At 40.6% G+C, this 16,834-nt stretch overlaps 1 protein-coding gene across 2 annotated transcripts in view; it reads right to left on the reverse strand.

Annotated features, from left to right (window-relative positions):
• Positions 1-443: 443 nt before the first annotated feature.
• The window catches only part of LOC111231041 (guanine nucleotide exchange factor VAV3-like), a 45,098-nt gene continuing 28,707 nt past the window's right edge, over positions 444-16,834 (reverse strand). For both annotated transcript variants that reach the window (XM_022757999.1, XM_022757998.1), the window contains exons 20-27: positions 16,192-16,322; positions 13,006-13,071; positions 12,722-12,756; positions 12,455-12,571; positions 7,893-7,980; positions 7,322-7,451; positions 1,704-1,852; positions 444-1,134 (exon numbers count right to left, since the gene is read on the reverse strand). In XM_022757999.1, coding sequence (XP_022613720.1) covers positions 1,093-1,134; positions 1,704-1,852; positions 7,322-7,451; positions 7,893-7,980; positions 12,455-12,571; positions 12,722-12,756; positions 13,006-13,071; positions 16,192-16,322 — 758 coding nt within the window. In that variant the 3' untranslated portion in view covers positions 444-1,092. The remainder of the gene's footprint in view (positions 1,135-1,703; positions 1,853-7,321; positions 7,452-7,892; positions 7,981-12,454; positions 12,572-12,721; positions 12,757-13,005; positions 13,072-16,191; positions 16,323-16,834) is intronic.

Consider the following 16,834-nt stretch of genomic DNA (forward strand, 5'->3'; position numbering starts at 1 on the left):
TAATTGCGGCTGATTTTAGCTTAAAAGAACATTTTGATGATTTGAGAAACACGCTTATTTGCTTTCTTGGTATAAATTTGATGAAAAGATTGGTACAACATGTCTGTCTGCTATATCTGAAGCTACAGCCAGAAGATTGTTAGCTTAGCTTAGCATAAAGAGTGGAAACAGGGGATACATTATTATGTATGTATTATGTATTACACAAAATGTCGAACTATTGCTTTAAATTTAGGAGGGAACAATTGAAGGGTAAAGAAATTTTTGACACCCGTCTCATGCTTCCGCTTTATCTCCAGGAATGATTTCCCGTCACGATAGGATAGAATCACTTGTAGCTCCACAAGTCCAACAGTCATTAAGTCTGCAAACACATCACATGTGGATGAAAGTTCAATCCTTCGCGCTGTGGTGCTGAAATCTTTCCATCCTTTTTTTTTTTTTTTGTGTAAAATCACATTTGAGCGATTGCATTTAAATATCACACAGTTAATATCAGTCCAGTAATTTAAAATTTTAAAATTAAAATGAGTCTTCGACAGAAAGTTGAACACAAACGTCTGAACAGCCAAGACGGCCATAGGGTTCCAACAACAGTCAGAGCTCCTCAGCTCCTGCATTTCAATGTGGTGGAGCACCTGGGCGATGCGCTGTCAGCAGGATCTGTGTTCCAGCTGGGTGACTGAACCTCCCTGGTATCGAAACATGATGACAGTGAAGGCAAGCCTTACACCAGCCAATGGAGTCATCAATAATAAGACAAGGTGAGTGGATAGGGAGACGGGAGGGGAGGGTTATCTGGGTACAGCTCATGCACTTCCCATAGGGCCACGGGGGCAGACAGGACCACAGAGAGGCGAGAAACAGCGTGACGCTCCTTGAATCTGTGATTTGACATCTGCTCCGTGTGAGAGTCTGTCAGAGGGCAGGAGGCTTTTGAGGGCGCTGCCGCTTCCTCTTCAGTCCGAGTCTCTGGGTTTTATCAAAGAGATCTGACTTGCAGGGCACAGAGAGTGGATGAGCGGCGTGGCGCTCAGCGGAGGTGGTCAGCTTTTAATGGATGCTGAAAAGACGTCATTCGACCGGCAAAAGTCAGTCCTCCTCTTCGACATAGGTAGAGGGAAACCAGCCCACCTGAGAAGCAGCAAAATAGATTACAGTTCAGACAGAAGACCATCTTTCTATTCAATTTGAAAGGTAAATTGCCCTCAAATTACAGTTCCCACCCAGCCCAGCCTACGCACAGTGCTTACAGTGACAAGCTTCACTGAGGTTGCGTATGCTACCCCTTCCCAACCTGCTTCCCACCACCAAACGGTCTCAATTATGTCTGACAGTTGTTTTCCCCCCGACACCACCCAGGAACTCAAATATCAGGCATTTGTATATTGAAAAAAAAAATTACTGATTGAGCTTTAAATACTTAGACTGTTAAGGTCAATACATACGCTGAAACTCTACTGCGCAGACAAGTAAACCCCCAAGAATACTTCTTCTTCCAAAAATAAAAAGTCTTACTGCCTTTAAGCGCTGAGAGGGAAGAAACTGATTAATTATTCAAATTAATTGACAGCAGAATATTATACAATATAGCAATTTGAATGCATACAAATGAACGGCAGCTACCACTGTATATGATAAGAGCACAGATGACAGGTGTAACAGAAATGTGCCATAACGACGGGATCCTACAGCAGACCTACCCTGCCGTCGACCTCTCCCTTCCACCACCCACTCGACATCTTGGTGTAGATCTTGATAATGTCTCCCTGCAGCAGTGAGAGCTCCCGTGTGTCTCTGGAGCTGAAGTCGTAGCGTGCCACTGCAATACCCACCACCCTGGGAGAAAACACTGAGACAGAGAGCTCTTTTATTGAGTGCACCATCTACACTAAATTTCACAATTATTCTAAGTATACTCTCAACAGGATTCAGTGATTTAGTAAGGCTGTTAGAGCTCTTAACTCACCAAGAACAATCACACCTAAAAAATCACAGTCACCCTCTTTACTTAATCAGGATCTAATCTGAGAGTATGGTTTACAGATGTTCCCTCCAGCTTGCCCTTTCTGTATGATCTATATGTGACACCCTGTCATTCAGTGTTTGCAGGACCACTCGCACTTTTGCAGCCACTTTCTCTCTGCATTCAGAAATCCCACAATTTCTAAAAGTTGTCCTCTTAACTCTTATGTTTATCACCCAAACATCCTTGTAAGAGCAAGGATGTTTGGGTGATAAACATTTAAATTTACCCAGAAGCTTTTGGGACTCCAAGGATGATCAGAGCTCAACTCAGATCAAGTCAGCTCAACTGAACTCCGTTTATATACCTTTAATGTACAGTGGTTTATTATTTTATCATATTTAATGTGGGTCTTTCTCTTTTGTAAACCTTGTGTTTACGATGATGCAAAACATTTCCCAGAGGCATTATCCATAATAAAATGACTATTGTTATCTTGTAAGGATGAAGAGGCCTTGACTCATGGGTCTGAGTCATACTAAGTATAAAAGCAAGACAACAGAGATGAGAGAATAGAGCAGATTCTCAGAGGAGGGCTATATATGGCTGCCCAGCTTGGCAGTTCCAAGCACAAAGTAGAGATGAGAGGTCATGGGTTATCGTGGTCATGTGTTGATCTTATTAAAAGTTAATGTTCAACTTGGCTCACGCACTGCATCAGCACCTACCAGGTTATGCAAGGTTATTCTTACACATGCAAGGCAGGGCTCATATAACACGTGAACAGAGGTGTGCATAGGTTTGTTTACCGTATCTGTGGAAAATTTCAGATGACACAAGTGGGAAGATATGTTGGATAAAAGGAGTTCATCTACTCCCTCATACGCACACCCAGGCACATATCCTACCAACACAGATGCGGAAGCCCACACATACATGCATGTATACCTATGTTCATGCACACAGAGAAATGCACAATCAAAGTCATAGACTATCATGCTGCTGTGAATCTATGTCAGCAGAATGAGAGAAATGTTAAAACCTCCCCCCCGTTACTCCGACTCAGAAGCATCTAGTCATTATTCCTCATTATGGTTACTGCTATTGCTGGACTTTTAGTCATAACTTATAAATGGATACAAGCCTAAATTTCCTGTTTTTATTGTGCTGCACATTTTTTATAGTTCATTAACAAATGAAACCATACAAGTGTGTCTCCCCTTTTAATTAACAGAGGCAATAACGTTGTTGTTGGATTTTAGTCAAATAAAAGTGTCAGCAGTGGTGGCTTCACAGGTTTGTTGTTCAATTCTGCTGCACCTTTTCCAGGTGGGATATATCAAAGCAGTCAGAAATTCACAACGTCTCCGTTTTGGAATTACAGGAGGCTGATGTGGATGTTTTTATCCCCCCCCCACTCCAAAAAAAATGTGCATGGTTCGCGCAATATTACGTAAAAGCAGCTCCATTAGACTACATTATTTAACAGAGGCAGGAAAAACAAAACACTTTGTCTTTGAAAACCTGGAAATGTGGGCATACAGCAAGGGAGACACAAAGAGAGTAGAAAAGCTGTACCTGTACCTGACCAGAAAGGCGAGGAGGAGGGAGGAACAAAGCTGCAGCTGCCAGGAAGAACTACAGAGAAACGAAGCGAGTGATGAGGGGTTCAGGCCGTAGTGGGAGCAAAGAGAGAACATAAGCAAAGTAAACACAAGTTTGACAGAAAGGCAGTGTGAGAGAGGGTAAAGGAGAGAGAGAGGGAGAGAGAGGGGAAAAGTTGTCAAAGTCAAAGAAAAAGCGAAAAGCAAGGACGTGTGGGAAAAACTGTAAAAGTATCTGATAATTTGTCATTTTACTTAGCAATGACCTGGAAAGGATGCTTTAATTGAGTAGCTGATAACATGTTTTGGGAAGTGGATGTCTGAAAGTCCATAGTGTGTTGTACTTTGTGTACTTTATGTACTTTTACTCTGTTCTGTTCTTCATGGTTTGAGCTCAGTCCTTTAGTTTCAATTCAGTGAAATTTTAATTATACCGCATACAATGATATTTTAGACAATAGTGTACTTCCAACTTTCTGGAAGTACACACCCATGCATTAATCACCTAGATGGCACTAGGGTGGGGCTAGATGGGGCTATAGCCCCAGCATAGATTACAGCAACATAGCCCTGCCAAGAAATTACAGGTTTCACATTCAAAATCTCATCTGATTTCCTTCATTCAGCTGCTTTCTTCTTCAATCCCTCAGCTGCCATTTCCAGCGCCGCACCTCAACCCCATTTAACACCTTTGGGACGAACTGGAATGGCAGACCTTATCACCCAACATCAATTGCCATCCTCACAAATGCTCTTCTGGCTGAATTGCAAAATCTTGTAGTAAGAATTCCAAGAAGAGTGGAGGATGCTATAGAAGTATAATGATACCCATGAGATAAGCTCACATGGGTGAACAATTTGCAACGTCCAAATACTTTTGGCCAGTTAGTGAAACTTCTACAACCTTCTCCAGGTCATACTGCATAATAATTTGCGATAACAACCTTTTGAGCTTCAGACCAGGTGAGCCAAAGCAGCAGCATGGGGGTAAGTATACGTCTGGGCACAGCACGGTGCCGTAACAAGGCATCGGCTGGGATTCCACACCGCAGAGCCAGGGACATCTGTTCCCATATAAAATCCCATCTGAGCCAGCAGACCCTCACACTGAGAAAACCACCTCCTGTCAACACAACAATATGGTTCCATGCCTTCTTCCTCTCCCCTAAAGGGATAAGTAAATACAGGTCAATACGTGTCGACTGTTGTGTCGACTGTTTGTCTGACCAGAGTGCACACAAACAACTATACACATACTATACAAAAGTACTGGACATACGGCCATAGATGAATTTGATACTAAAAGGTGATGCATTTTAGTATAATTAAACTACTGTGAACTAGCCAATAAAGTTTTCAACTTGTCTATTAAATTCTCTTATATTTTGACAGAGATTTTGAATGACTTGGTATTTGGTTAATGGTTTTTTAAATTATTTCCCGACTCTAACATTCACACAAAAACACAGACAAAAACTTCTCAGTCAGACTTAATTAAAGATGCTGGCTGGGGCTTTTCCAAACAAATTACTCCAGAGTTTTGATGGCTTTTCAGTAGTTCTGCATCTTGTGATTGTTTGCTCAGTCTTGCATTCTGTTTTCTTTGCTAGAGGTGTCTGTTTTGAGATTCAAACCATTTTGTGTGTGTTTTTTTTGTTTTGGTATGACATCTGTCTTTCCGCAGAGGCTGTTTACCAGAAAGAGAACGCGGTGCCCACACTAAGTCTGTCTATGGGGGTGGACGACTTAAGGCAATAATAATCTATCCCAGAATGCACTGAGGCAACGGCGGGTCTGTCAAGGCTTTCTCACAGAAGGAAGCACAGTGAATGGCAGTGATGCACAAAAACACCTCTTGCAGAGCTTTGAAGCCTGATGCGCTGTGAGACCGACGCTGCCAAAAGAGGCAGGGGGACAAGGATGTAGCAGAATTTTACATCCGAACAGACACAAAGGGCTAACTTTGACTTTGTTCCAGCGTTCCTCTGCTTACCTCGGCTGCTGCTGCAGCGGCTGTGGTTGTTTACACGTACAGCTCTCTTTAAGTTAAGACAGTTTACCTCCAGCTGCTTCCTGCTCTTTTGCATCAGATCATATTTGCAAACTTTTCCCAGTTTTGTGGAAGCAGCCACAGTCCCTCAGTTGGACCAGGGGTATCCCCCAGGTGTGTGTCAGCAGGCGGCTGTCACACAGTTTTCTTCGCTGCCAGCTCAAGTGAAATGTCATGTCCTGTCAGGAAAATTGTGAAGCCATCTCAGAGGCGAGCAGCGTGTGGAGTGTGACGTTTGGAGTAGCAGGCTCCTGGTGCTTGCCTGGGGCATTGGGCCCTAACTGGGACCTCTCTGCCAAGCCTGGTGAGATGCCGAGGCTCCTTTCTATTTCTTTCACTCAGTCTCTCTCGCTTTCTCCTTTGTAGCTTGCTCTCCCTTTATCTCTTTTACCCCATACTCTCCCTTTATACTCTGCATCTCTCTTTTAGCTCATTTACAGCTGATATTACCATGCTATCTGAAAATGCATATCTGGGTATGGAAGGTGGAAGGTGAAAATGCATACCGACTGCACTGCAGTCTTAAAAGTGATCTGATTGACTAGGTTTTTGGAAAAATCTTTTGATATGTCTAGACATGTCACTAGAGGTAAGAGGCTGTTAGCTTAGTTTAGCATAGAGACTAGGACAAGGAGGAAACAGCTAGCCCAACTAACAGAAATTACGTTTGTTTAATATGAAAACAGAAGTGTGTTGTTTTACAAGGGTTCTTCGGGAACAGCAGCTTCCTGGAATCTCCAGGCCTGGCCAAGAAATAGTTATATACACACACATATGTATATATGTGTATATGTATATACATATATATATATATATATATATATGTGGAACATAGGACAGTAAATTATCATAGTCATTAAATTATGTAAGGCGAATTTATCGCAAATCTTAATTTAATATAATTGAATTAAACTGCAGTAGTACTACTGCATTTGCATATATATATCATATATATATATACACAGTCTGACCAAGGTCTAGACCCAATGTTATAAAGCAATAAAATCTTGTGTATGAATGTGAATGACATTATACATGTGCTGGGAATGTTGTATTTAACTTTATTATGTAAATGACAAAAGAGGATCAACCAAGCAAAACTGACGAGAAATCTCTCCCAAAGAGAATTGCTGCTGTCTCTCACCCCGTGCTCTTCCACAGGGAATTGTGTTAGTTCATTATGCTGTGCTAAATATTTCTAGCATGCCTCACACGTCAAAGATAGAGACAGCCTCAGGTATTAAGACACAGTTTTAACTTGAGTGTCTAATAACCAAGCAAATGCTCTGTCAGCAAGATTTTGTAATGTAAGCTAAGACATTTTTGTATAGTCCTTTGAGGTGAGGACACAGTGCATTAGCTGGCCCACTGTAACAAAATATTGAAAATGAGATACTGATTCCAGCAATAGCTTCTGCCCTCAGCTTGTTTCATTGTTTCTATGTGATGACCTGGGAAATATACGTTTCCATTGATAATATAGACAGGCTTTAAAAGAAAGGTCTAACTTTCCCAGGAAAAAACAACTCACCTTGTTTGGCCTGAACTGAACTACAGAAGCAAAAACACACATCTCCGGCCCTCCAAACATACTCAGAACTGCTTTCAACTATAACCAGATCAAGATCCGATCTGAACTGGTAGCATTTTCACCTGTCACACAGTCTCAGGGCAGGAACCTGAATGTTTGTGAAGACTCACCACTGCCAGCCATAGTAATGGCCCTGGGCATGTTTCCATTGGATGGTTCCCTATAGGGGACCTGCAGAGTGGTGTCAAGACTGCTGAAACCCTCCTTCAAAGAATGCTGCTTGTAGTACTCCACTAAGTCCTGTGTAAAACAAGCACAATAGTACAAAACACACTCTTAACATTAGTAAGTTGGGGTAAATCTGGATGGCATTGTGTACAAATGTATAGAAATGAAAACAAAGACATGTGGAGGCTGGACAGCTGCTTGTACTGAGGAAGTGTTCTTGACCACAATATATCTTTCAATCTGCCCATTTCGAGTATAAGTACTGGAAACAGCCTAATGAAAGCTGCTGCTATACAATACCACAGCAGTTGCTTAAAGCATGCCCTTGTGGCTTTGTGGGTATATACGCAAATGTAAAAATAAACTACTTGTAAACATGTTTTCATTATTGTACAAAGCATAAGAAAAATGTTCACTTGCATGCTGTGGTTAATCTCAAGAGAGTACTGTAAAAGTATAATGTCAAAATGATTTTATTCATTAATGCTAAAGCAGAAATCCATTCAGAGTTACCAGGACAGTCTTGAACAGTCGGCTCTCAGCGATGTAAAAGCAGCCATCCTTGGTCAGAATCTTAATGTGCTTGATTTTATCGTTGAACCTGTGGAGGATGAATAAGACATGGGCGGCTAATCAACTATACATGGTTCCACATCAATCCGGTCTCTATGGTGAACAGTCACGAAGGTCTGTCTGCGCTGGCTGTCGGTTACCATGCTGAGCCATGCAACGTTGTTTAACAAGAACACCATGGGTTTTTCCCTGCTGTGGAAATCAGATCCAAGTCACTTCACATCAGATATTAATAATAATAGTATCATAGTATCATAGGTTTCCCATTTTATCAATTTATACTGTATACCAATTATTTCCAACCTTTCTGGCTTGTCAACCCTTAAAATTAAGCAATATCCACAGTACGTGACCCTTCATCACAAGAAATGACTGTGGACATGAGGTGTGAGCAATTATACCCAACAGGGCTTTTCCTTCTCAGACTGTTTCATTTGAAATAACTGAGAGCTGAAAGTAAAACATTAAATATTAAAAAAAAAACAAAAAAAAAACAGAAATTCTTTCTTTCTTTTTTCCCCTTTAATCATCTGAACCACTGCTGTGTGCAAAATCTGATAATATAATGTAATGTCTTCTATGGTAACAACACCACTTTCAACTTTTAAATCAAGCAGTTTAAAGCAAAACTTTTTTTTGTCCCCAAAATCAGCAGCACCAACTTTTCTAGGTAAAATAATTCATTTTTTATTGAGATCAAAGTTTCATGGGTTCTGTGCCAAACATTTGAGAAGCATGGACAAACAGCTTTTGTTCTGCCAGGAGGTGATTGGCTGATTAGCATCAGGTGTGGATTACCGCACAGACCAACTCCCACACTACATTCACTTGGCAGTTTGTTGTGTACAAATAGCAAAAACTAATGCTGTCTAACACAAAAGTCTTGTTCAGTTCAGTTGTTCAGTTTTTATTGAAACTATTTTAGAGAGGTGCTGATTCAACTGTATGGTCATATTGGAGGATGCAGTGTTTGAGAAATAATAGAAAGAGCTTAAGTACCGCTGTGTCTATATTAATCAGGATTTTGACAAAGATACTAAAAAAGCAGAAAACACATTAACCTTGTTTTTTCAAAATAATTGTATATTTTGGAAGAGGTTTTACAGAATCACTGCAGTTGATTGTGGGGATTTCCCTTTCTGTGTTAATTGTTTTATGTCAAAAAGCCACTCTGTACTGGAAGATACCATTTAGTGTGCTCACTTAACCCAACACAGGGAAATATATCACAACTGTAAAGTATTGTACGGTTTAGACTGTATGCTACAGGCCTGATTAGATTATTAAATTAAATAATCATATGACAGCTAAGGTTAAGTACTTTGTTGGAAACGTAGTGCAGGCCAACCTTATACATATACATAAACACGGTGCGTATATATATAGTGTGCAGACAAGCGGGGATTAGCTGTCAAGCCAATTCCAAGCACAGCGCTGTGTAGTGCATGTCTGCCACATGATGATGTACAAGTTACACTGGAGATCCGCATCATAAATCTCCCAATGCAGAATATAACCAATGAGAAAAACATAGTTGTGTTGCAAATTCACTGATACATTATGAATATATGGGGAGTAATACATTATTGATTGGTGTTGAGTATTATGGTGCATAACACATGGAGGCAGATGAGCCCTGTTTGGCAAAGGCTCAGTTTTTCTTTTCTCCTATAGGCTCCCGAGGCTGCGCGCCACACACACACACACACACACACACACACACACACACACACACACACACACAAACAAACAAACAAACACATAAATCATCATTCAGCACACACACTTACAAAATGACCACTTGTAGCGTTTGACATTAGACAGCTCCACTTGATTAGCAGGAGCTCTCCGTATAAAGCTCCATTATCTCAAACGGCCATCCTGATAATGATCTTAAGCAGTGAGACAGGCAATTAGGATTGGAGTGTTCAGAAACTGGGCCTGTACATCAAAGCTTTGAATGAGGGGACCGTATGAGTCCACAAAAACCAAATGGGCTGGAATGGTGTGTCACTGGCTAAATAGTCCTAACGTCCAAACACTATTTCAGAGTGCACCTTTAATCATTATAATCTCTTGGAGCCGTCACGGCAGGTCAGGAGGACTCGATAGTCCTTTCTTTTTTTTTTTTAAAGACTGAACATGCTTTGATGTAGCCTGAAAGATATTCTCAAGTTAAATGGACAGCGTTGCATTTCAGAAGAGGGATACCGAGGCTCTCAGCTTGCAGATAAAGCAGACATTTACTGGGGCCTAAAGGAATGAATGTTTTATCTACAATTCAAGAGCGTTGCTCGCCTTCTTTTGAAATCCATTTCTAAGATTGATAGCCAAAGAGCGGCAAATAGTATGATGAAAGCTATCAGCCACTTCTTGAACACATGTCTGAGCGGACGACTAAGACAATAGATGGATAGTAAAACAGATCATCCAATTCCACCTCTCCCCCGTGCTGCGTTCAGTTGAGATGTATGGACTGAGTTGACCATCAGAAGAAATAAAAATGAACTGCAACAGTGTTTAGGTATGACGTAAGATTCAAACAAAGTCACAGGAAGGTTGGTTACTTCACCCTTCGCGTTCACTCAAAACATATTTTCTCACCTACCTCTAATGTCTAGCCATGCAGAAAGTTCAGATTTTCTTTGCTCTGGTTAAAGTAAATTGATCTTTTCAACTTATAATCAAGTATAATCAAGAAAAAATTTCATGCTTTGATGCTCAGAGCATAAAAAAAAAGATTAAAAAAAACAAAGATTCAACAGCAACATCTCTCTCCAGAAACAGTGACCCTGTTACTCCCTGTTAGTTTTTTCGATTAAATCTATTCACAGTGAGGTCTGGGAGTTATCCAGGGTAAATAATAACTCAAAACGATTGTGACCACCCGTCTCACGTACAGTGGTAAAACAACTGAAATACACTAATGTGATGTTTGTGCTGTCTCTTTTCAGTTGTTTACACGCCTAGAAATTGTAGCATGTATTTGCATGCAACCCCAGCTAAACTTCAGTGACAGCTGAGGCATGATGTCAGCAACCTAGTGCTTACAGTACACTGCCGAGGACTTCATAAATATAACAAGCGGCTGCCGATGTGTCCACTCACTTGTCCATACTGATATTAAGTGCTCCATGTGGGTAATCTGAATTTGTGGTGTAGCTTTTTCTGAGCAGTTATGATTTGCGCCATATACATTTCACTGTGAGGACAGATAGACAGCCTGTATTGGACAGGTTTGCACAGAGCCTCCTCCTCTTTGATTTCCTGTCTTTGGGTTCCTCTCAGCTTCCATCCACGCACCTGTAACTCATTTGGCTCATGCCTTGTAGTACTTAAGGGTCTGTGTTTTACCTCAATACCCTGTTGAAGGCTTTCACCTGAAACACGTTGGTTAATTTTTTTTTTTTTTTTTTCCCCATTTGTTTGCAATTGCCAAGGCCCTGAACATCAAAGAGCACCTTTGTTCAATGAAAGTAATTTAGGGGGGAAAAAAACAGCTTTTCCTGTTTGGCAAAGCAAAGACATACTCCAGTTTTTTCCTGTTTTTCTTTTCTTTCAAAAGGGCTGTGGTTAACTTTTAAAAAATATGAAAGTCATAACACAATCACCACAAAGCTTTGTGAACACCTTGGGCCCCAAGCTTAACCAACAACAGTGATGCCTTTTTCTGTAGTCTTTGTTTTCACCACAACACTTTTAAAATATCACATCTCATTCAATCTCTGTGAAGTCTATTTAAAGAAATCTGATGAAAATGAAAACTGGACCTGTTACTTTCTCTGTGCTTTGTGCAGTTTCTTTGACAATGTGACATGGATTGGCATAATGTAAACTTTCTTTGATAGGATTATCTCATGTAAAATAAGCTACCACAGTGATCAGTATTAATGTATTTAAAAGAGAGCAGGACTGGGAATAGTGGGTTTTCTGCTCATCAGTGTAACAGCTGTTAAAGACTTATAGAATCGTGTCGATGCAGAAATGTCTGAGACAGATATCTTTAAAACTGGAGACTGTTCGCATGGCTTGATACCAGCAGATATTATGTTTTGAAATTTGGTAGAAACAACCCTTTCTGATTTCATTACCAGCATCAACTGTGATTCTTCAGACAGAGGAAACTTTTTCCATTCTTCCCTTACAGACTGTTGATGATTATATAGTCACTGTAACTTTTAGTTCCTCGCCGTCATGAGTGGAACACGGCATGATCCCCCTCCGCTGTAGCCCGTCCACTTCAACATTTGACGAGCTGTTTGTTTTCAGATTCTGCACCATCGTCGTCCTGAGCTGTTGTTTGCATGTGGGCATTTTGTTTGCTCGAATGATTCTTGCCACTCATTCTCTCGTCTCTCACAATAAGATGTTTTGTGCCCACAAGACTGCTGCTGACTGCATGTGTTTTGTTTATTCCTCTATTATTGGTAAACTGTGGTGAGTGAAAGTTGTAGGAGATCTAGTGTGGAAATAAATTGAAAACAAGCTCTCGCATCACTTACTTTATACTGATGGCGTACTCAGTGCATTCTTTACTTCTGTGTCGAACCAGATAGGTGCTGTTTCCTCGGTCCAGGAGCTCCACCTCAGCCTGGTATCTCTCCATGGGCCCTGCAAACCTGAACCACCCATGAACAACTACTGCACTTACACTGCAATCAATCATTCTGAACATGAGGATGAGAACAGTCAATACAATCAATAAAATAGAGTAAGAATGACTTGTGGTTATTGTTAGCAATCTACAGTCATTTGTTTTCGTCACTTACCAGAGCTGGGCAGAGTAATCGACAGGTTTTGGAACCTGACATAGAAAAGAATTGTGGTTATTTTGTGCTTTAATGGAGTCGATACAGGGGGGTGGAGGTCATTTGTGGTAATATGATATTCAAGCCACATCTAATGGCTAAAATCAGTCTTCTACAGAGAAAAAAAGTGCAATTGAAAAGCACTACATTCCTTTGCTAAGACATCGCTACTAGCCATTATCCACTGAATGCATTGTAATCACACTCAATGTGTCTTATTGATTACAAAAAATATGCACACTTACACACGGGCAAGGCCTCACAGCGTCACTTGGAAAGAAGCCAATCTTGCTTGTCGCCAGGATTTTGCCCTGCAACGGCAACTGGCTGTTAATCGCGTTATATTTGTCTGGGAGCAACTACACATCCCTCTCTCTCTTTCTCTGTTCCTTTCCTCTTCCCCTCCCACACTCGCTTCAATAAATCCTCAGCAATTAGCACACAACAAGCAGTGCATCTAATTTGCAGCCCAAGTTAATTATGGTTCAAACTCTGCCGGCAGTTAGATTTGTGCTGCATCAAAACAAGAGCCTCGTTTAACACTAAATAATGGATCTTATTCTGGTCTTTGAATATCCAAACAGCATGAGCTCTTTGGCTCACGCTAAAGCCTACCAATTGCATTTTAGTGAACCCGCCTCAAGCAAACACAAGCTTTATATGAAAATCATTAATTCTTTCAACAAACATAGTGTAGACAGACTTTTTTTTCCCCAGCTAAATAAACCAATTTGGTAAAACGAATTACTTAATTTTTATATGGACTCGCTCATACATTCGGTTGGTTCGGTTTACTGATTATAACCTTAAATCTCTATCGTGTCCATTATCTTGTAGGCAGTGATAAACATATATATCAACATTAGGCTCAAGATAATTTAAGTATCCAGCTCTGAGCTCGAGGTCAATTTGAAGTCCATTGAGTCAATCTGAGAAGACAGTGAGTGTTGAGGGCACGTGGAGCTCTTCATTCAGCTTCCTGCCCTGTTTATGCTTTCCTCCTCACTCCTCTTTATTAGAGTAAGAAATGCTTTTTGGGACCGTGCAAGCTCTGGCAGTAACTAGATTGGAAAGCGAATCTTTACCCATCTCTATGATTCATTCTGTGTAATAACATTTCATCAAAGGTTTTTTGAGAGCCCCTCTCTATTTGTTATGCCTTCAATAAGCGTATGATAAAGATTAAACTTATTACTCTGTTGGCATAAACAGGCAGTAGTCAAAGGATCAAATGAAATTATAGTGATTGATTGTATTGTTCTGCCAGTGGGATGGGGGATAATTGCCTTCTGGGTAACAGGGGATATGAATTCTCAATGTTCTGTAATTCCATCCTCTGGCGCCACTGGGGACGCTGAAGATTAAAGGTACCCTGTGGAGCTTTCATTGTAAACAAACACAGTTTTGTTTGGATTCAGTGTTTCTCACCAAAACGCATTGTGTGTGACCATAAGACCTAACAAACTTGTTGAAAACACTTGCAAAGCCTTCTTTTGTTTGTTTTGAAACTTGTATTGTATCTTGCATTGTGTCTATCAGATTGTGGTTTTCTTAATCTTCTTCTCTTTTTATTACCACATCTTGCATTTTGCAGCTCATTTCCACCACCAGCTATTGATATGCATCACTGCCTCCTGCGACAACATGTTGATCCCAGTTCCAAGTGGGATCCCAATTGCATTCAATTAAATAAACAATGCTTCAATCATGATTGATACAATGTCAAAATAAATAAATTTCTAGTTTAGAGGCCATGTGCAGGTGTTACTTTTTTTATTAACATTGCTGTCCAACAGTGTTGCACCTGTGATGCGAGTAAAACTGCACTGCCCGACAAAGGCAAACACAGTAAGCTAACTGGAATTTGACTTTTTGTTTTACCATATAACAAATTATTATGCTATAATTTCTGTGAAAACAATATGTAAAATGTGCAGTAACTAAAAAGATAAATACATGGCTAAATAGCTAAATATCAAGCCAAACCGCACTAACACTACACAACTAGACAGTTCCAACAGAAGAGCTCTGCTGAGTGAATTAGCCATGGCTACTCACTAAAGCTAAAAATATTTTGATCACTTATTTTTCTCAAGCTATTACCTAAAATATCAACTTTATATCGACCATCATCTTAGTATGCAATTTGTTATTCCTCATAACTTGATGAGACAGTAGCTATGTCCAGTCATGAGAGAGAAAACCACAGCTAAACTAGTTCCTTTTCTCAACTTCACTGCCTCTGTAGTTTCTGCTCTCTGCTCTAATATGGGCTCTGACAGAAAACATAATATCAACAGTGTGTTCCTGTGTGAGCCTGTTGATCAGAATATTGCTCTGCAGCACCACTAGTGGTTAAAACCACCACAGGGCAGCCTCAGGTTGCCTTATTACAGTATCATTATGCACAGAACAAGAATACTCAAATGCATATTGTCATTTAAATCCTTTGATTATCCCCTCTCACCATGCATGGTAACCATGGCAGCAATCAGTGCAGTGCCATCAGGTCTGTGGCATGACATTCTGCTAGCTGTTCTACCGGCTTACAAGAAGTCTCCTGGCATTCATGTCCTCACCCTCCACCTTGTGCTCTGTCACAACAGAGAGAAACATGGAGCACAGGAAATCGGGCTAACTGCCTACTCCCAGCCGTGCCGTTGGCAAAGACTGCAGTCTGATTGGAGCAGCACCAGAAGGAGGATGAGGCTTTAATGCCGCCGTAAAGCAGCAGTGAAAAGCAGCTAGGGAGGCTGCCGGAAGACCCCAGATAAATCGGCCATCCTTTCAAAAATAGATAAGGTCAAACACTCTCAACCGTTTGGCTGACCTCGTGAGGTGGTTGCTAAATGTGCCTGTACATGAGGTTGTGCACCACCATTAAAACATCTTCCAGAGGCTGAAGTGTCGGCTGTTTTATTGTCTCAGTGTGGCACTCAATTAATCAACTGAAGCCACTAATTGGTTAGATCATCAGATGGAGGCTGTGATTCAATCTGATGAGAAAAAAAAAAAGACAAACACCCCATTTGTAATGTAACTGGGGTTCAGTGAAGTTCATATCGATCTTCGTCTGATATTTCTAATTGAGGCTGACCTCATCATAATGTCACATTTATGGCTGTCGGGACACAGAATGTGACAAACAACCACAATACAATTAGTGATTTATAAAAAACAATGGCCAAAAGGGAGGGAAATTAATGATCTCACTGCATTAATATTTTTTTGAAAGCTTTTTTTTTTTCTCCTTTATAACATAGTGGGAAATCCAGTATTAGAGAGAAGAGATGACATGCAGCGTGGATTCAAACCCATGACACTGCAAAGACATCGCGTGCACCGAGCCAACCCGGTGAGCCATAACATGTTATTTTTTCATAGAGCCACAGATGTTGAGATAAAACGAGGATGAGCTGAGTGACACGCACCTGCCACCAGGAGCTGTGTAGGTCGGCAAACATCAGTTCAATGACATCCCCCGCATGAATGCTTAGTGGGGGCCCATACTGGGGATAGGGGAGGCCACTGTAGTCTCTGATCACAACCATCCTGGGTAAACCTAGCAGACAGGGAACACAAACACATTTACACTCTGACTTTTGTACATTTATCAGAGTCATATATACAGCAGTGCAACAGCGGTAATGTCTTGTATAGTCGGAATGGTTCATCAGCATTAGCTCTGGGTAATACATTAGAAATACCGTAACCACGTATGACGGAGAGACTTTCTGAAAATGCATAAGTAAGATAATGAAGATAGAGTGTTGTGTTTCTCAGACTATGATTAAAATGGAAGTTCAGATACTGTAAGTATTCTGCTAGATGTGTAGAGTTAACACTGCATTTAAAACCAACAAATCAATAAAAAAAAACAAATACTACAACAGACTGAAATGATTCTAATGCTTAAAGTCCACAGGTTACTGTTAGTCTCATCAGACCCAACTACAACCTGGACCATGTACACATTTTACCAGTAATTTCGAATTTATATTTTGATGTACTTTCTGTTTTTCTTGTTTTGCTCTTTCTGACCTTTTCTCACTGAGAACATTTTTTTCATTAAAT

The sequence above is a fragment of the Seriola dumerili genome, unplaced genomic scaffold (assembly GCF_002260705.1).
Source record: "Seriola dumerili isolate Sdu_G_001 unplaced genomic scaffold, Sdu_1.0 BDQW01000291.1, whole genome shotgun sequence".
NCBI lineage: Eukaryota > Metazoa > Chordata > Actinopteri > Carangiformes > Carangidae > Seriola > Seriola dumerili.